Below are 19,977 nucleotides of genomic sequence, written 5' to 3' on the forward strand. Positions count from 1 at the left end.
ATGCGATGCGTTTGATAAAATTAAAGTTTGAAATCTGAAGTTTGAATCCATTAAGTTATTAAATTATTAAGTATTAAATCTAATACATTTGAGCACATATCACATTCAATAATAAGTGAATAACTTATCATTTAATTTTGGAAGCAAGTTTTGCCTAAGAAATTCAGTATTACTTAATTAGTTCAAATGTTTAATTTTTGGGTATCAAACGGTCTAAATATGTTAAAATCTGAATCTAATAAATTTAAGTGTTGAATTAAATTATCAAACAGGGCCTTAATCATGGTTTGGACTTATTAATCTTTTCATTCTAAAGTCATGCCCTCTGTTTAAAAAAGAAAAAGTTGTTTTAGCTTTTGCAAAACAAAGACTTTAAATTTTCTCAATCGGTCAACTTCCATTACCACCTTCTTTGTTGGAATAAAATTAAACAGCTGTTGTTGTATGCACACTAACTTTTGTCTACTCAAAATTATTTCTTTCAATTAAAATTACTCCGACTTTTAAAAATAAATACCTTAGCATGTGAGATTTACTGGTCACGGATTATTGTATAGAGAAGGCATGAAACTATTGTTCAATGCACTATTCAAATTTCAATCTTGATTCCCACAAACTCTTGATGCCGAACCCATTTGTGGGTGAAATGACAAATCCATGTTTGATCTATCGATTGATATCATGCTTATATTGATAACACAACGTGAATATATCCAAATTCTATGTTCAATTCTCTTAAAATTAATAAATTTGTTCATGAGGATCATGCCACCTATAGAAAAAGCACTCAAAATTAAGGACACAGATGAAAGGAAGAAAATAGATGAAGGGCAGATATAAAATTACCCCATGAAAGTGAATGACCAAAACAGAACAAAAGAAAAAAAAAACATTAAGGAACAATACATAGTCCTCGAGGTAATTTTTTTTCACTTTTTAAAAAGGATCAACAGTAGTTTTCACTTACTCTCAATTGTCAAAATAATTTGTCATGCCTAATATTAATCAATGTTAATCCACTTTATTTACAACGACGTCTGTTTCTCAACCACAATATCAAAAGGAAAAAGGAAAATATGATGTAAAAAACAAAAAATGAAGACAAAGAAAAGAGCCAAATTGCAGTAATAATAATTTAAAAGGAAAAAAATTCAAAGGGTCCATAAAAGGTAGCACTAAGTTTTGTTTTATTTCTAGTTTTATGATTGATATATCCCATGTAAGACCTCCCCCGACCTCCCACATTCACCCACCGGTTCCCCGTCTCCTTCCAATTTTGGCATTTCGGCAAATACAATCAAATAAAAGCACTTAACGTGAAAAAAAAAAAAAGAGAAAACAAAAGGGCAAAAAAGAAAAGAAAAAAAAAAGAGTATGAGGCAAGTGCTTGCCACGTGTTCTGCCTGCTAGAGAGTAAATTCTTATACAGTACTAGTAGATTTCAGAGGCGGCGGCAATAAGCAACTGTAAATGGCGGGAATCAACGAATTCCAACAAGAAGAAGAAGAGGAGAACAATACTAGTTCGAAGTTCGAATGGGATGAAAACTCTCAGCTTTATTATCACTCCAGGTTTTACTCAGCTCTTTCTCAATTCTGAATTATTATATTTCTCTTCTTTTTTTTTTTGTATTTTTGCGTTTATTTTTTTTTTGTACAAAATGTTATTTAGGGTTTGTGATAATTGACGTGATTCTTCCATTGTAATGTCTGTGAATATTTTTACAAGTTTAGAAGCTCCCCCGATGTCATTTTTCGTGTGAAATTGAGACTAATCGAAACAATTCTGTTTAATTTTTTGATATAAGGGTATATGCAGTGCTAATTTAAGGCAGAATCAACAAGTACCCTGCTGAATTCTCCACCTAATTCTTGCATTAATGATGTTTTTAATTATTTTTAGCAATTAAATAGTGAAGGCTAGCCTTTTTTTATGCTATTGGAGTAAGAGTTTCTAATGGGATTAGGATCTATTTTTTGCTCTGATAAGTTCTTGTTGTTCTGATGCAGCACCGGTTTTTATTTTAATCCACAAGAAGGCTGGTACTATAGCAGTAGAGATGGTCTGTATTACAAATTTGAAGATGGAAATTATGTGCTTCTCAATTCAGATTTGAATCCGGTAAATTTTGATTTTGATTTGGTTTTGGCCATTTTCTTTGTTAGTTTGACATTTTTTTTTCCATCAGTTGTGTAGCCAGATTTGGATTGTGATCCTAATGGTTTTTTTTCTTTTCCAGGTTGAGCAGTGTAAAGCTTCCAATAATTATGAAAGGACGGATTCTGATAAATTTGATGTAGATAACCAATGCATGCCTGTAGATGGTCATAAAGATGGAGAAGGCCTAGCTGAAAGGCTTGGAACAGTTTCTGATGAATGCACCACGGGTGAATCACTAAGCTTGTAAATCCAGAATCTTCTTATGAATGATGATACATGATGGCCGGTGAAACTATTACTTGATTGATGGTTACATGTGAATGATTCAATAATGAGTAGTTTTTTTTCCCCATACAGTTTAGATACTTACGAAGAAATTAAAGCTTATTTGTGATGGAATCTCATAAATGAGTGGTAAGAATGGATCTAGAAAATTTCATATGATGGGTTCCATCTTCGTAACTAAACTAATTTCAGGTAATAAGCTAAGCTTACACCTAGAAAAACCTGGCTTGTTTGTGCTATCCAGAGATTGAACACCATTAACCGTTGTTTGTCTAATGGTGATTGTGGAATAGGATTGTAGAATAAATAAATAAATAAATAATTGATCTGGAGTTTAATCTATGAAGTGATGCAAAAGTGACCTATTTCCTCATAATATAATTCAAAAGTCTCTTACTTTCATTTCTTTCAAGATGTAAGATTAAGCAGATTTGCCAGGAGAACAGTCAGCCTAGACTGGCTAAAATTAGATTGATAAGATAGATTTTCTGCTGTCATGTAACCAGTATAGAAGTGGTCTAAGAAAAAACTCTTCTTAAGAATTAATAATAGTACTCATAATCTTGCTAACTTTCTTTGTTCTGTTCTCTATTTTGTTATATGTGGTTCTATTTTGCATTACTGGCTATATTCTTTTTCCATTTTGCTGTAAAAACAAGAAATTCCTGTGCGACATGTAATGCTCCAGATTGATGGGGTGCTTTGCAGTTTGACTTCAAATTTGTTCCTCTTTGATTTGATTACCGCTGAAACGAATTTGAGAAAATCGCAAGTAGCCAATGCGTGCAGATTATGATACTGGCCACAATCATTTGTGATCATGCAAAATATCCCCGGCCCTAGGCTCAATGTGCTGATATTCATTGTTAAACTCCTAGTGTAGTAAGTTTACATGTTGATGCTTTGTGGATGTTATTGTTGACTAGTTTTTTCATTTGACGTGTTTATGAACAGATGACTTTCAGTGTGTCAACAATCATCTGGAAGGTCCACCTCCACCATCAGAATGGTGTGCAAGTTCAGCCGTTGTTTGTTGTTTCAGATGTTGAAATCGTCTTGTTAGGCTAACAGCTGTAATATTTTTCAACAGGCTTGAAGATACACTAATTGATCTTTATTTATCTGGGTATCCGAACCAAGCTGCCAGCACTGCATCTGACATCACCATCGATTCAATGACTAATGATATAGATGCCTTAGATATGACAGCAAGTGGTTCATAAAAATTATTGAACTTATTTAAAGCTTGAGTTGTACTCTTAAAGCAGAACTTAAACAAGTCTGCTTTGTCTGGTGCAGGACAGAATGATGCTTATGAACTAGAAGAAGGTGAATGGATTCCAGATGACCTTGGTTCAATCGATTTGAGCAGAAACATCACTGATGAAGGTTCATATAACATCTAAACTTTAGAAGAAACGCCTCTTTAAACAAACCAATCTTGTTGTTTCCCCACTCCTATTGCTGCTGTCCCCCCCCCCCTTCTCTCTCTCTCTCTCTCAAGAAAATGATAATAAGGAAAAAAGAAAGTAATTTTGAAAGCATATCTTGAGACGTAAAAAAAGATCATGTACTTTCTTCTCAACAAAATTTTCTTCATAAAGTTTAGTGACTGAGCATCAATCAGAGGAGGAAACTCTGAGATCTTTGAAGTTTATACCAACATCCTTTGTTCTATGGTCTAGAATCCTGTTTTTTGGCGGATATAGTGTAATTTCCTCTTGAATTGCATTTGTGCCTTCTTTTTTTCCCCTCCTCTTGTGGGATTTTTAGCTGGTGTGATGGTTGGCAGTAAAAAGGCGGTCTCTTGAAACTTTGAGTGTACAGTGGCAACTGAAAAATTTGTTGGTAAATCAATTAAATGTCTTTCGATTTGGAAAAGATGCATTTATTTTCAAAGTGATAATATTTTGCACAGGTGCCTCTTGGGAAGAAGATAACTGGCGAGCACAGTATGGTCAAGTCACTGAGCCTTATGAAGAATTGGCTCTAGATATCCAAATGGTCGATTTGTGGGATTGGAAAATGATCAGAGAGACCAGAACCAGCAAAGGTGGAAAACATTCAATTGCCAAGTTGGTTGGAAGACTGGTAAAAAGCTCCTCCAAGCTTCATCCATCAGTACCATCAGGTGGCATCCGACTAAAGACTGCTCCAATTCGTGAAGCTCATCGTGATCTCATTCGAGTTACATCAGGTTTGCCGATGAAATTATTTTCTTGAATGTCCACAGGGAGAAAAGAAAATCCTTTGGAACGGATTTGACTTGTTATAATGCCTTGATGTTGTTGATATGGAAAATACAAAATTGATTGCAAGCAATGATTCAGTTTAAAGGTGTAAAGATCTAATGCCTTGATGTTGTTGATATGGAAAATACAAAATTGATTGCAAGCAATGATTCTGTTTGAAGGCGTAAAGATCTAAGCAGAATTTTTCTTTCTTCTCCTTCTGTTTCACCGTATTGCTCAATCAGTTCCTAGAATGATAAGTTAATGGATTATCCCCCTTTTAGGCTGTTGTAGGTTTTTCAATGTTAGCCATTGTTCTACAGGTATCCTACCATACCATGTAACAAGAAGCAACTTAGCTCATAGAGTGGTGATTGAGCTCTGACATATTTACTTGATGACTCCTTATGGTTTCTAGAAATGAATAAGCAAACAAGTGACTGGACCTTTTATTCTTGGACCTTGTCTTATAAATGTTTACCTAAAAAAACTATTACTTGAAAAAGCACATTTGCAAATTTAACATGCATTTGTAGCTTCAAATATTTGTAGTGTAAAGAATTTGTTCTGAAAAAGCACGTCAATGTGTACTTTTCAGAATTAGCTTTGTTCAACTGGAAATAAGTTACATAAAGGCCATTTACTTTGAGATCACGTTAAAAATGCTTTTAGCTTGACAGATAGCTGAACTCATCTTATTTGAAGCAAATGAGAGCATGTCCTTTTCATGTGTCCAACAAAAAAAAATCCTTTTTGGGAGGATTTGTAGTAAATGAAAACTCTGGAGCATGTGTGAGTCCTGAAAGTTAGGACTTAATATTAATTCTTTTATCTGTATTGTCTGATTTTCATTTTGAGGGGTGTACGAAATATGTTTCAACTTTTCGATTTCCAATTCTTGATTAAAAAACATGGTCTTTGCTTATGTTCTTTCCTCTTCTTAGGCCAGATATATAGACTGAAGAGACCTAGCTCACAATACTTGGCATCTGTATTGACTTACGATTCATCAAACCCGACAAGAGATTGGGGATTTCCACCGCTTTCACTTAATAGTGAAATCCAACAACTTCCAAGGATTGTTGGACCTGGTGCCTTTGAGGAAGCTTCTTTACCATCAGAGCATCCTCATGTGCTAAAGAAGGTGATTTTAGCACACAAGCCTTTTCATGCAACTTACAATTTTGTATTTACAACTTGATTTCATGCAACTTACAATTTGGTATTTACAAGTTGGCGTTAGGAACAGTGGTATATTCCTCTTAATTTGTTCATCTATTATGCGTCATCATTATGACTCTATCTGCTTAATTGGTATTTTAACTTTTGTATTACTGTTGTAGGCGAAGCAACAATATGCATATAGGGACAGGGCTGCTGAGAGAAGAACTTTACATGGTGGTTTTGGTGTTGGTCCTGGGCAAAAGAAGGCACCAAATGATGCTGACTCAGCTGCATCATCTCCCACTTCGGCTTGTCCAGAAGAAGCTGCAGCTGAATCCCTGAATATTTCGTTTGGGGCAGGCAGCTATGCAAGGCGACTTCTGGAGAACATGGGCTGGAAGGAGGTAAACTAACTTGTGACATGCCTGGTTTTCGAATTTCTAATCCTACAAATGCAACCAACCTGATCAGCTAAAAATCATGGCAACAAGGCAAAAGAAAAATTTTGACGGAGGCAGCATTTATTTTCTTCAAATAATTGGAAAGATGCCCAAATTGCAGCTACAACAGAGATCTCTTTCTGCAATGAGAAAAGTCAGTGATTAATCATATGTTGGGGGGGGTGCCAGAGATAGCGGTCTACATAACAGCTAGCATCAAAAATTTTGTTGATGAAACAGCTGTACAACTTGAGTTCCATCATAATTTATGCAGTTTTATCTCACACTTTTACATTGTATTGTTGGCTTATCAATTTTTTTCCCAGGGGGAGACACTTGGCAAAAGCACTAAGGGTCTTGTGGAGCCGTTGCAGGCAATTGGCAACAAAGGAAATGCAGGATTGGGTTGGGTTGATAGCAGAAAAAAGTTCTTGTACAGCGGAAGTGGATGATGAAAGAAAGGTAATCAAGAACAGTTCCAGACCTTTATTCTTCGGTCTTTTAACTGTTCAAGTTAATAAATTTTTATCTCACGTCAAGTCCTGGAAGTGGAAGATGAAAGAAAGTAGATCATCAATACCCTAGCTCCTGACCCTTTTCCGTGTTGCCAACACCGTTCAGTCAATAAATTATCATCTCATCTCAAGTTCTTGGGAAGATACTTGAACAACTTGAAATATTTCAATGTAACGAAGATAAATAGAACCAGTATTCTTGTAATATCTATATCTAGAATTTCGATATTGTCTAGCTTCTATGATGAATGAATGAAAGATAGGCCTTAAAAATTTATATTCTGCGTGGCCAAGATACTTATGTAAAGCTACTCAAAACAGAATGATTCTTGACTGCGTATTTTTCTCTCTAGGTGTTGAGTTTTTCATGATTCTGCAAAAGGTATTCGAAAAACTAGTAACATTCCAAAACAGTCAAGAATCAAGGAGGGGATTCCAAACTTCTATGAGATTAGAATTAACTCAAAGCAAAAACATATTTCCAACAGTCAAGATGAGGATGTTGCATGATCCAAAACCAGGAAAAGTAGAAAGTTAAAAAATGTGCGGAGCCAGTGAACTGCTAGAAATTCTACGTACAAGATGTTATCATTCTGGCCAAGTTGGCACGCATTTTGTTTCAGAAACCAAAAAAAAACCCGATTCCTTCACACCACACATTATCGAACAAAAGCCGCGACTACAACATCAATCTAATTTCATCCCCTCTGATACCAAGCGATTCTTGGCATCCAAAATCTCTCTCTTGATCTGATCCTGCTTGGGTAAATATTCTCTTGTTTTTTTCAAACGCTAAGGGGAGGACTAAGTTCGGAAATCTTTTGACCAGATAAAGATTAAAAATCAAATTAACGTACAAACTACATACAAGGAAAAAGCAATATCTAAAGAATAAAGCCAGACTAATATTTCTAAGTCTCTGCATCGCCTGACAGCATTCACTCATCACCGGGATTCTCATCAACAGGTAATTCAGTCTTCTCAATGTCCATGATGCTTCTCTGCTGCAGTTCCTGCTTCAGCCTAGTAATCTCATCATCCCTCTCTTCCAGCTTCTCTTGCAACAAAAGCACCTGCAATAAAAAAAAAAAAAAAAATATATATATATATATATATATATATATATATAGGATATGGCATTGAGATCCAGCAACTAATTTTGATTTTATTATAGCAATTGTTGACAAGCGCACAGAAGACCCTCGAAATAACTTTATCACAACTTATGTCTGGTGGCAGATGAGTTCAACTATCAAGTTCACAACTTACAGTTCATACTCATAGCAAGTCAATGTAACATTGAATAAGTAAACAAGTTTCTAATTTCCCAAGATATCTAGAGCACGACAGTCTAAAATCTGTGAAATTTTGTACCAATACAATTTCCTTTTTTCTCACACACTTGTACCATTGTTTCCTCGTAGGTTTGGGGCTAGTATCTCACATATGAGGACAGGCCTATCAAGTCTTAAGTTGCTTTCTGCAACCAAGACGGAATTAAAAAAAATAAAAAAGATGTACTGCTACAATTTAAGAGCAAAGGAGACGATCACTAGTGGCAGAGTAAAGCTTTCTAAAGCTCATAAAAGATCAAAGCTTCACATCAAACAGCAACTGCAAACAAAACATCTAATCCATGAATTCCTGCAACTACAATGAACAAAATATCGGAAATCTTACATATGTTTGAGCCACTTTTATTGTTTATTCAATTTGGTGAGATTCTATACTACCGTTAACTCCACATGTAAAATTTAAGGTGAACATCCAAGAACGGAAGGACCAGTTTGAATTTCCCATCAATAAGAGAAGATTTTAAAAGTTAAGCATATCTAAAGCAGTTCCCAAGTTTTCTCATGAAGATACTTCTCTTAATTGCAACAAGTTCCTCATCTCAAAGTCGCAAAGTCCTCAAAACAGCCAACAGGCACTAGTCATTAACAGCATATGAAAACTCCACCATACTAATTTGGAAATCCAGATATGTTCACAACCCACACAAAACTACTATGAATGACCTAGACTCTGAATTTATACAAACCAAAGAGATAGGATCCTACTAATCATATTTCAGGATGAAATCACAACCTTTTTATAAACTACAACTGAAAGCCTATAGAAGCAAGACCCGTATTGTCATAAATCAGAAGTTTGAATCCTATGAATAATCAAAGGAATCAAAGTTCCAAAGCATACAGCTTTTATCATGTTGAGGTGGGATGTGATGTATAATTTTGGCAAGAAAAAAGTGGGTACTTCAAGATTTCAAGTGCAATGAACAGAAACACCCAACACTGCTTGATTTTTTCTGGTCGCTTATGTCCTTGGGCTGGGGGTAGAGACCAAACATGATCAAGCATATACGGTCTCTTTGGCAGATGAGTTTTTTGCCTGTTTTAGAAAGAAAGTTTATATTTACAATAGTTGCTAAAAACACCCAAAAATACTCAAGTTCTTCTTAATAAATAAAAAAACCCACCACCACCTCCACCCTTCCACTGCCACCCCCTCCTCTCCTTCCTTCTTCTCCACCTTCTCCTACCTTCCCCTCTCCCCTATCCTCCTCCATCCCCTCCCCCCCCCCACCCAAACAACCAAAAAAAAAAAAAAACCTCCGCAAACAGATCAAAAGAGCACACCCAGAAACCAATAGTAGCAACCTGAGCATCAAGGTCAAATGGGCTCTAGTGCAACAGATGCAATATAAAGGCATCTATGATAGGAAAATACCATTTCATTTGATCTATCCACATCATTGGTGAATCCATCCATTTGCTTGCATAACCCTGCATGTGAGAACCAAGCCCAATATAAATTAAAAAACATGACACCCAAAACTAATTCCGTGGCAGTAGACAACACAAAATTTGAGCTTCTATTTTCTAAGAAATGCAATCAACACCGAGTGGCTTCCATGGAAACAAGATGCAAAGAAGAAATGACAACTAAAAACCTTAGCAAATCTCATATCATGAACAGTATCATTAACTTTACAGTTCATTTCATATTGAGGAAAACAAATTGTATCACTAACTCCAGCTCAAATTATCTGAATTTTAGGCAAAAGAAGGTATTTTGAACATAATAGAGTGGCATTTAAACTCATCTAATAGCTCATGGTCATGAAACTATCTGGTTACACTCTACACGTAAGAAAAAGATAGTTGGACTGGCTATATGAAGCTACATTAATGGAACAAGCAAGCAACTATCTGGCTACGTGTCACACATAAAAAGAAATCTAGTCACGCTTAGGTCCTTCAAAGTACTGACAACGACAAGAAGGTGAATGGAATGTCAGCTAGAAATGAATCTTCTGGACCAATTTATACTACAGTTCTTGTATGCTAAGAAGTCTTCAAACCTGTTTAAGGACAATCTGAATCATAAGCAATTGATTCTGTTTCAGTTATAAAATCAAATAATCTTGCTAGACTGCTCTCCATGCATTGCCAGATTTACTTGTCAGGGGAAAGTAATTAGAGCCTAACCTACCATTCTCTTACATAAAACACAATGTTTCCTGGTCTTAGGAATTGCTTGATGACCAACATACTAATCACCGATAGCCTCAACAGGTTCAACTCAAGTCACAGACTATACCAGAAACACCAGCCTCTGAACTCTAGAGTAGAAAGTAAATCTCACAACCATTTTACTTGTAGGCTTTGCCCTAGAGGCCAAACAAGAGTATCAAAAGCAAATATGTTCAATAGCAACATAAAACAAAAAACACTTAAAATGCAAGAGAAAATAAAATGGCACCTTCAAATTGACTTTTGAGTTCTGCATTTTGAGATTTCTGCAGAGCAAGTTTCATTGATAATTCATGTATCTGCCATGTGAAGAAATGCAGAATTATCATTAAAGACAATACAAAATCTTACGTGACATCTGACACAGGTGAGCCTACATGGATATACAAATTAGGGAATAAGTCTGCAGGGGCATCCATAATACTTGCCAATCTAGTTGACAACAAAAATGATAGCTCAACTATAACATATAATCCACTTCGTATTCTAATCTGTTCAGAATCTACCATGCTGGTTAGCAATCTGATAAATAAAACCCGAGTACCTTTCCTTCATTAGCTTGGTTCCCAATCTCCTCATTTTCCTCCTGCAAAGTCCGGCACTTGGCCATCAACATCTTTCCCATCTTGCTCTGTGGGGTAAAATTGACTGCTGCAACATTGTCTTGCAATTCTTTCACCTTTTTATCCTTCTCCTCTACCAAATTCTAGCATCAAAGTAGTTAAAAGTTAGAAGGCCAAACAATACTAGGTAACTACAAGAAGTAGAAAGTAAATCAAGACTTATTATAAACATTTAAGAAAGTGTTAAGAACACACCTTCAATCGTGTGAATTCTTCATGTATTGCCGGGTCTAAGAGTAACTTCCTTGCCTGTCATCAAATATCAAACACCGAACTAAGCACAGGCAAAAGTACCCAAAACAGAGAGACAACAGGGACTCATAATGTAGCCTGCAGATGCATCATCCCAGAAACCACCCCCCTCTCCCTCTTTTATCTTCAAAATATATATTTCTCTTCCTTGCTACCAGCATGCATGTCAGACACGGATCTACCTACTTATAACACTTGTAGTCTTCTTCTTAAGCCCCCAACGAAGCAGAAAGGCTGGAAGATTTCCAACAAGGCAAAGTGTAGAAAGTACTCAATTACATATTGAAAGAGGCTGGACCTAAATAGAAGATAAAACAAACAACAACATAGATTTTAACTGCACATATAGCAACAAAAAGATGTAAAAGACCATGGCTTTTTGCCGCATGCTCTAAATCTCTGAGGTCCAGGCCCCAATTCGTCTCTACCAAAGTTCTGATTCCTCACAAGAAAGGTTTTTCCCCACTTTTCCACATAAAAAGGTTTTCTCGCACATATAAATGAAGAATATTAGATTTACAAATTACTACTACAAAAAGAAAATTCCTAAGTGAACTTTGCAAGTTAGTTATGTGTAATGCAACTGATAAGAAATTGACAAATGCTAGAAGGCAGACACTGGAAAGTCCAACTACACCAAATATAAAAAACTTTCCTTTCATGTAAGTTGGAAATAAAACCATTTCTACTAGTCAATGCTGATAAGGTAAAGCTCCAGTGCCTTGGCACATACCTGCATTGATGGTGGCTTTTGTTGAGCTCTCAAATCCCTAACAGCTGACTGAAAATTCATTTCAAAGAAGCACACATAATAATGTTACAGAGAATCACCAGAAATTATAACTTTGCAAAGGAAAATAGGCACAAGAACAGTTTTACCATGATATAAAAAAATGGAAGGACTCTTTGGTGAATCCAATCAACAATATCAATATTCTTGTTATACTAGTTCAAAGAAAACTCCTTGAGCTGACCTTGATATAACCTCTTGGAAATTTTTCAGGGACATTTAAATTCTGTATGGCCATCTTTTTCCTTTTTTTTTTTTTTTTTTTTGAGGGAGTGGCTCAATTGTGAGAAACATAAAGAGATGAGAACTCATGAAAAGGAAAAAATATAAATAAAATTAAAGAAGCAATGCAGTGGCCACTTTTTCAAAACTTCAGAAAAGTTCACAGAAATGAATTTAACAGAAGAAAAGGATGCTCTCTTCCATAATCCTTTCTTCTATATTCTTCATAATATGTACAACTGTAATGGATGAGGCTATGCAAATTCTAAAAGGCAGCAAATGAGTTATTCTTCAAATCAAATGAAGGTTATAGCCAAAATCTACAAACATAAGCTAGCATGATTCTTGAGTAGAAATCTCATGATCTCCCCAAAACAACTGTTAATCACAATATCCTATATCTCCAGAAAACTCACATGAGCTCAAGTCAGCTTTTAACCGAAAGGACAATCAATTCAGAAGACAATTTCACACTTCCTGTCCTTTTCCATTTCATGAAGTTATTTGTGGTCTTCTCAACCTCACAGAGAAACATTTCTCTACGTATTCCGCTGTAAATAACAAATTTTGCAGGCCGGATGTGCAATGCAGCTAAACAAAGATAAATAATATTTCTACCTTCAGCTCAGCTATCTCCTGCTCACGTTTTGCAAATGTTACAATAAATGCAGCTTCTTTCTTCTTTGCTTTTTCCAGCTGATGAAAGTGAAACACGTAATAGGTCAATAAAATAAATAATATAACTGACAATATAAGATATGAAGCATGAACGATAAAGTTTTGCAAAAAAACCTGCTCCCTCAGAGACTCCTCAGAGGATCTCAGGTTCTGGAGATAACTTATTACTATCTTTGGCTCTGCAGAGAAGATAAGTTCACTTTTTAGAGAGAAGAACACAAGAATAACAGAGTAATGCATGTATTTATGACAAATTAATCAGTTTTAATTCTCCAAGAAAACAAAATTCTAGGCCAAATACCACAATAAAAGGTAAAAGATTGGTACTGTCTGTCCGTAGATAATTTACGTAAACATGTGCTTGTCGTCTGTGCATGTAAATATGTGTGCACAAACACGTGCACGCACATGAAACGCATACATATATATAGGGACTAAAACCCATCAAAGAAACAAAAAACAATATGGTTGTCAAACAAATTAGGCCCTTGGAGTCTTGTACCCATTTCATGTGTTACTTTTCTCGTGTCATGTCCTCAAAGCACCTTTCCTGTATGCATCAATTTACTACTGCAAAAAGTAGCTGATCCACCATAAAAGGTATATATCTTCATACTTGACATACTGTCACATCATTGACCACATGATTATCATTTCTTATTCTAGTATAGCAAGTTTTCAACTTTTGCATCAAACTACCGAGTAAATGCTGACACAAAAGAGTGCAAAAATAATAAAATAGCCAAGAGAAAGTACCTGGGGTTGTGCCTGGTTGTACAAATGACTCATTCCGGAATGCAGAATGCCACTTTTGGATCTCAGACTTGGCAGTTTCAAGATCTGCCTGAAGCACAATACATAAGGAAATAAATGCCCAGCAAATACTATGACAGAAAACTAGAGAGACATAAAAAGTTGTGACTTCCAAGGCAAGGTATAATGATGTAGTTGCCATGTCAATTCAAGAGGATATGTATAGCTAGATGAAATTCCTTTGTAGTATGCAAGGCTCACAATCAAAGCACATATATAGCTTCCAGACTGCATCAAATTTTGTTTTTCTTGACCAAGGACCCAGTAAAAGGGTGCTTGTGTTGTTGTCTCGAGTTCACTGGCTTGGACAGGGCATTTAGTACATGTTAGGGGGCGCTTGGTTCAAGCTTAGGAATCAGAATTGTAATTGGAATCATACAAAAAAACTTAGAATGGGTTTTGGCCAAAGATATGATTACAAAAGGGGGTGCTTGGTAAATATTGGTAAGGAATGGGTATCAAATTTAATAATCAATTTTTTACCTTTAATATCTTTTTTCTTTTCATATCTTTCTTCTTCCTCATTCGAATGCTTATCCCATTGAACCAGCACCCAACCATGACAACACCCATTAAACCAGCACCTAACCACCACCAATTAGTATCAATATTCAATTTTTGGTAAAGACAATGGAGCTTCAGAAGCAACAGTCCCAGTGATGCAACGATAGCCGAAGCAGATTTGGATTTGATTTTGTCAAAGTTTATGACCAGAAATTGGAGTATACCTGCATAATTTCAATCCCCCAAACATCAACACAAAGGAAGACTCCCACAGCAGCTATATTTCAGCAAAAATAAAAAAGACAAGTGGGTCGGTAGTCAAGAGGAAGAGCCGTGGGAACCTCGGTGCTGCCATAGAGGATTGGAAAAGTGAGTGACAAGAAGAGGGAGGTGACAGCCATGGAGGATGGGAGGATGAGTGACAAGGAGGTAAAGAGGTAGAGAGAGATTGGGTTGACATGGAGAGCAAGAAGAGAGGGCTACATGAGGAAGCGAAGGGACCAAAAGCTTTTTTTTTTTTTAAAGATTTTGGAATCAAACGTGGGATTCATCAAAACCCTCCAATTTAGTTGGATATTGAGAGTGGCTGATTTTTCATGATTCATTCCAAGATTTCAAAACCCATACCCATTAGCCAAGCAACAATTTTGGGACTCAATCCAATTCTTGATTCCTATACTCTCCAACCAAGCACCCCCTTAGTATTCCAGGATCCAGAAAGGAATATGTAAGATGGACTAATTCCCAAGATGTATTACTGAGGATTAGGTCTACTTTTTGTTTACAGGTAGATGGAATCTTTATTTACAGGTCGGGGATTTCATCCACAAACCCAAATTCCAACCAATCAGTTATCTCATCTGTTTATCATGATACATTCGATCATGAACGATAAAGTTGCTAAAGAAAATCCTCTGAGCTTGATTTTGTCTTCATGTATTGGGAACAAATATAAGACTTCAAAGAGGGCTGAGGGAATTAGTGTTTATATGGGTCTATATATTAAAGGTAAATTTCTCTGTTCCTTTTTCCTCTTTCTTTTACATTTTCTTTTCCCTATCCTCCCCTGATGAACCCAAGAATCACTCGCCGTGGCCAGGTAAGCTAATGCCATCTGAAAAGGTCAAACTATACGTGATTCAGGTCTCCCTTTGTTTGGGGCAAAATGTGTTCTGTACTCAAAATTATCAAAAATCACCACAGAAATCAACTTCCAAAACTTCTTTCCACCCATGCATTACCTAAAACATCCAAAAGCTCCCTCGAATCAACCCCCTGTCAAGCTCCAGCAACTCAAATAGTATCTTGAGTCAAGCAGAGAAGCTTAAAGATCCTTTACCCTGGTACTGGTGAGTTACACTGAGCTTAATCAAACACCCAATACTATCATTACATTGAAGTTACTGAAGAACCAAATTAGATCTGCTTAATAAAACTGCAGAAAATATGCTATTTCAACTCAAAACACAAATTGCTTGTTTTATTTTTCTTTTTGGGAAAATATTACTAGCAGGTAAACAGAGTAAAGTGAAGCCTAATACCATATTTTCAAATGAACCAATTTGAACTGAAAAAAAAAAATGCTAGCCTCATGCCCAAAATCAAGCTTCAGCTTGATAACTGGGTTTTACAACTCAAATTAGCTCCACCGATCATAAATTGAGAATAAAGTCATTTCCTAGTGTGCAGTCCGTACATGCTTCATTGAATTTATGGCATGGAATGGAAAACCATTAAGAATTTGCAAGAGCTAAGAAGCAGCATTTGAAATTCAAGCTTTAGTTTAAGGAGTATCCAACAAAACATTTGTGTACCATTAACTCAACACCCCCCCCCCCCTGGTAAAAAAAAAAAAAAAGAGAAAAGGGGAAATTTTCAAAAAAGAACAAAAGGTCTATCAAAGCAAAGTACCAAACATCGTTGAAATTCCAAAACAATGCCACTTTAAAGGTAAGCAACGACAACCTACAACAGGGCGTATATTAGAAAATTTCAATAAAAAGATCCTCAAAATGTCAATCAAACCCAGATCTCTGTCCTCTTTACCAATAAGATACATTTTCATATTCAAGCTGAGTCAAACATAGACATATACATACCTGATGATATGCATGTGCAAATACAAGAATGTTTCTGAATGCACAGATTAGGATCATGCATATAAACCTGATGAACGCATATCTTGTACAATTGTATGTATTATCACGAGAAGAAAGTAAAATTTGGATGCCAAACACATTTGCACTGCTAACAGCAGTCACAGTTGATAGAGGACCAAAAAATGCAATATTATTACAATCCTAAAAATAAAAAAGGCCAAGAGTGACCAGGTTGTGCACCAAAAATCAACTCGACCATCCTTTATAGCTGACAAACCATAAGCTTTTTGTACCTTGTATTATCATATGCCCAAACAATAAGCAATGAAAGTGAAAGTAAAATGTAACATTGCAAGTGTAACTAAGGATACTATTACCTAGGAAATGCTAATATATAATTCATAAACAAAACTATTAAGATGTTTCAAAAGGTTTGACTTGTTATATTCAAGTTGATGGCCTGTTGAAAAAAATAAACAAATGCATAATCCTAAGACAAATTCGATAATTACCTGGCACATTGCAAGAGCATCCTTACAATTCTGCAAGCTGCAAAAGTAAAAGAACAAAGAGGATAAGAAGAATTTCAAAAGTCCAAGTCAAAGTTGATAACGAAAACTTTAGAGTAGATATATTAACTACATAGGCTAATTTCAGAAAGTAAAATTTAAAATGACATCAAATCCACACCTTTCGCGAAGAGACAAGATCATTCCCGTTGCAACACCTGGTGCAGTTTCTTCTGCTTTCAATTTACCCTATGTCTCAAAAAAATACTAATCAATCACTATCTAAAAACTTTAAAGATCTGTGAAAAGTAAGATTACAAAGCTCAAGCTTCATGAAGAACTACATACACTATGCTAAAACATTGCCTGGCAGAAAGAATTCCAAAAGGGGTTGGATACTAAAGGAAGGTACATTTCTAGCGAGTTACATCTAGCAAGCTTACTTCAAAATATACACTCAACTAGATTTATATATGCAGGGGAAAAAGAATTGAACAACAAAAAGGAGGAATACCAAGAAATACTTTACCAAAATGTGATAAAGTAACCACAGAAAGTACTATAAATGCCTTCACTGCAGGTAACTCTTTAAACCAAACAAAAGAAGATAACTGAACAAGGAAAAACAATTACATGAAATGCCACACCTGTGGCTATAATTTTGTCACTCAAATTCTTGAGTTGATGACATTTACATTCCTAATTCAAATTACGTTGACAACATCAATAGATACCATATACAATTAACTGGAACCATATCCAAAACATAATCCATATTGGCTTAATAAATAAAAGGTTACATTCAATCAAGTCTAACAAAAGCCATAAGCCAAAACAACATAGAAAAACGCCAATACAACACAATAAGCAATCTTTGACATGCTTAGCTTCACCTTCCCAACAAACTTTAGCTTGTTACTTGCTAAAGAATATCCAATTGCACTAGTTCTTTAGCTACCACGAATTTAATATCACTTTATCATGATGGCATGAAGTTAAAAAAACGCCAATATTCTCCCCACAAAAAATTGAAAAGATTGGGCACCAGATAATGTTGTGGCAACGAATAAGTATGTCTTACACCAATATTATAAATAAGTCTTCCTTAAATTTACTTATAAAGACAAAACTACCGTCATTGTAGTCCTCAGAAAGATTGAAGACAAATCCAATTAACCAAATTACCAAATCTTAGGTACAAATAAACATTTTCCTCGAGATTTCAAAAAATTGCAATGCATCAGGAGAGCAATGTCGTTACACTCACATTGTTAATTCAAAAGTACAACTAGATAAAAATTCAAAGCATACATGATTTTCCAAGTAGCATTTTTTACTTGAAAATATTACACAATCCAAATTTTCTTCTTTAAAATAACAAAATGGAAACTTTTTTTTTTTTTTTTTGGAACTTTGTAAGGATACATAAATTGACTTAACAAATCGAAAACTCAGGCTAGTAAATAAGGAAAATCTACCTTCTTGGAGCCAAAAAAATCATCTTCATCATCGTCGAGATCCGTGAAGCTTCTCTTAGCCCCTGAATCACATTCACAACATCTTAAATAACAATAAAAATATCCATTTGCTCATAAAAATGACCAGAAATTAATACCTGAACGCTTCGAGGAAAAATCACCACCAAAATCATCGTCCTGCATTTTGTTCTTAAATTAATTTAAGACAAGAAAAAAGAAATTGATGCGGAAAGGCCAAAAAAAACTAAATAAACAGAGGAATTCTTACGTCATCGAGGTGGTTGGGAGACGTCATTTTCGATTGAGTTGCAGAAATTTTGAACGTTAAACCCTAGGGAAGAGGTTGAAGACGAAGGTACAGTAGGGAGCGTTGCACTGTAACACAGCTTTATTTATCGGGTGGTGGTAGAATCTGCTGCGATGATGGTTATTGAGTTCTCTTGCAACTTACCAATTAGAAGTTTCGGGCTGTGTCACTGTTTATGGGAGTCTGGTTGGGCTGCCCTCGATTGAGTTGCTAATTTGGGTTACACCTTGAAACGCTGCGAAGCTGCCCAATGAAAATGAGTGGGCCCTAATTGAATAACAGTTCATACCCAAAATCCCGCGGTTGTTTTATTAATTAATTCAGTGGTACATAAAACTTGTTTAAACTATCCCAGATAGGGGTGTAATCGAATCGAATCGAAATTGAGTAGTGAGCACGACTCTACTCGAGTTTGACTCGAGTTAAAAAATTTAGACTCAAACTCAAGCTCAAGCTCATTGAATTCTTGAAAGTTAAATTCGAACTCGAGTTCAATTTTATTTTACATTACTTGAGCTCATGATTATCTAGCCCAATCAAGGCAAATCGAGTTTAAGAAATAGAAATTTATACTTTATATAATTTTAAATAAGGGACAAAATAGACATTTCATATTGATAAATAAAAAAAATAAAAAAAAACATATATATGTGAAGCTCAATTGAGCTCGATTAAGCTCGACGAACTTTCGAATTTCACATAATAAACTCAAACCCAACTCGTCAAGTAGCTCGAGCTACTCAAACTCGAGTTCGAACTTGGTCAATGTGAGTTCAAACTCAAGTTTTGACCGAACAAGTTTACGAGTTACTCGATTAAATTCAACTCATTTGCACCTCTTGTCACCCACACATAAATAACTTTTGGTTTTGTGATATTCTATAAATATCCCTGTGGGGAAATTCTTGGGGAATTTGACATACAGTCCCTTACTTTTGGTTAACGATGGAAGTGGGTCTAGGTTTGTTTTTCTTCTTTTGTTTTTCCAGGGTTCTTGTACCATTTTTTGTTTTTTTTTTTTGGAGATTCCAAACATATTTGTGTCATGGAGCCAAAAAAAATGTTTGTCTGTATCAATTGTAACAAGTATCAATGAATCAAATTTTAATTTTGCAAAATTTGGAAATATAGGATAGGCATCACTTGAAAATCCAATAGCTTCATAAGTTTTATGAGAGATATTATTATATTAATTTGAAACACAAGACATGCATATGATTATATTCTCAAATTTAAAGTTTTTTTAATATTAAATAAACAATTACTCTCATGAAAAAGGGAATAAGCTCATTTCCTTATATTTATTCAATATTTAATAAATAACAAAAATTATTAGACCAAAGTTAGTTAAATAAATAGTTTTAAGAGAAA

General features: G+C 35.3%; 2 protein-coding genes across 7 annotated transcripts; one reads left to right on the plus strand and one right to left on the minus strand.

The window, feature by feature from the left end:
• The first annotated feature begins 1,384 nt into the window (after nt 1-1,384).
• On the plus strand, nt 1,385-7,072 carry LOC113739880 (uncharacterized). Of its 2 annotated transcripts, none has more exons than XM_027267277.2 (10): nt 1,385-1,571; nt 2,010-2,121; nt 2,240-2,387; nt 3,400-3,454; nt 3,536-3,660; nt 3,745-3,834; nt 4,364-4,642; nt 5,621-5,820; nt 6,020-6,244; nt 6,607-7,072. In XM_027267277.2, exons 1-10 carry the CDS (start codon nt 1,471-1,473, stop codon nt 6,730-6,732), a joined length of 1,461 nt encoding a protein of 486 aa, XP_027123078.1. In that variant the 5' UTR covers nt 1,385-1,470; the 3' UTR covers nt 6,733-7,072. The 2 variants fall into 2 exon arrangements, with proteins under 2 accessions (XP_027123078.1, XP_027123079.1); XM_027267278.2 differs by having other exon boundaries at nt 3,536-3,657.
• Nucleotides 7,073-7,355: 283 nt separating this feature from the next.
• On the minus strand, nt 7,356-18,740 carry LOC113739881 (FKBP12-interacting protein of 37 kDa). Of its 5 annotated transcripts, XM_027267279.2 has the most exons (14): nt 18,568-18,740; nt 18,437-18,476; nt 18,300-18,361; nt 17,003-17,070; nt 16,825-16,861; nt 13,653-13,740; nt 13,011-13,075; nt 12,837-12,914; nt 11,940-11,987; nt 11,150-11,203; nt 10,876-11,037; nt 10,561-10,630; nt 9,526-9,581; nt 7,356-7,868 (listed from the first exon to the last, which is right to left on the minus strand). In XM_027267279.2, exons 1-14 carry the CDS (start codon nt 18,592-18,594, stop codon nt 7,734-7,736), a joined length of 990 nt encoding a protein of 329 aa, XP_027123080.1. In that variant the 5' UTR covers nt 18,595-18,740; the 3' UTR covers nt 7,356-7,733. The 5 variants fall into 5 exon arrangements, with proteins under 5 accessions (XP_027123080.1, XP_071902133.1, XP_071902134.1 ...); XM_072046032.1 differs by lacking the exons at nt 18,437-18,476; nt 18,568-18,740 and adding an exon at nt 14,193-14,293 and having other exon boundaries at nt 13,653-13,736; XM_072046033.1 differs by lacking the exons at nt 18,300-18,361; nt 18,437-18,476; nt 18,568-18,740 and adding an exon at nt 14,193-14,293.
• Between the last annotated feature and the right edge of the window lie 1,237 nt (nt 18,741-19,977).

This window comes from Coffea arabica, chromosome 4c, assembly GCF_036785885.1.
Source record: "Coffea arabica cultivar ET-39 chromosome 4c, Coffea Arabica ET-39 HiFi, whole genome shotgun sequence".
In the NCBI taxonomy this organism is placed as follows: Eukaryota; Viridiplantae; Streptophyta; class Magnoliopsida; order Gentianales; family Rubiaceae; genus Coffea; species Coffea arabica.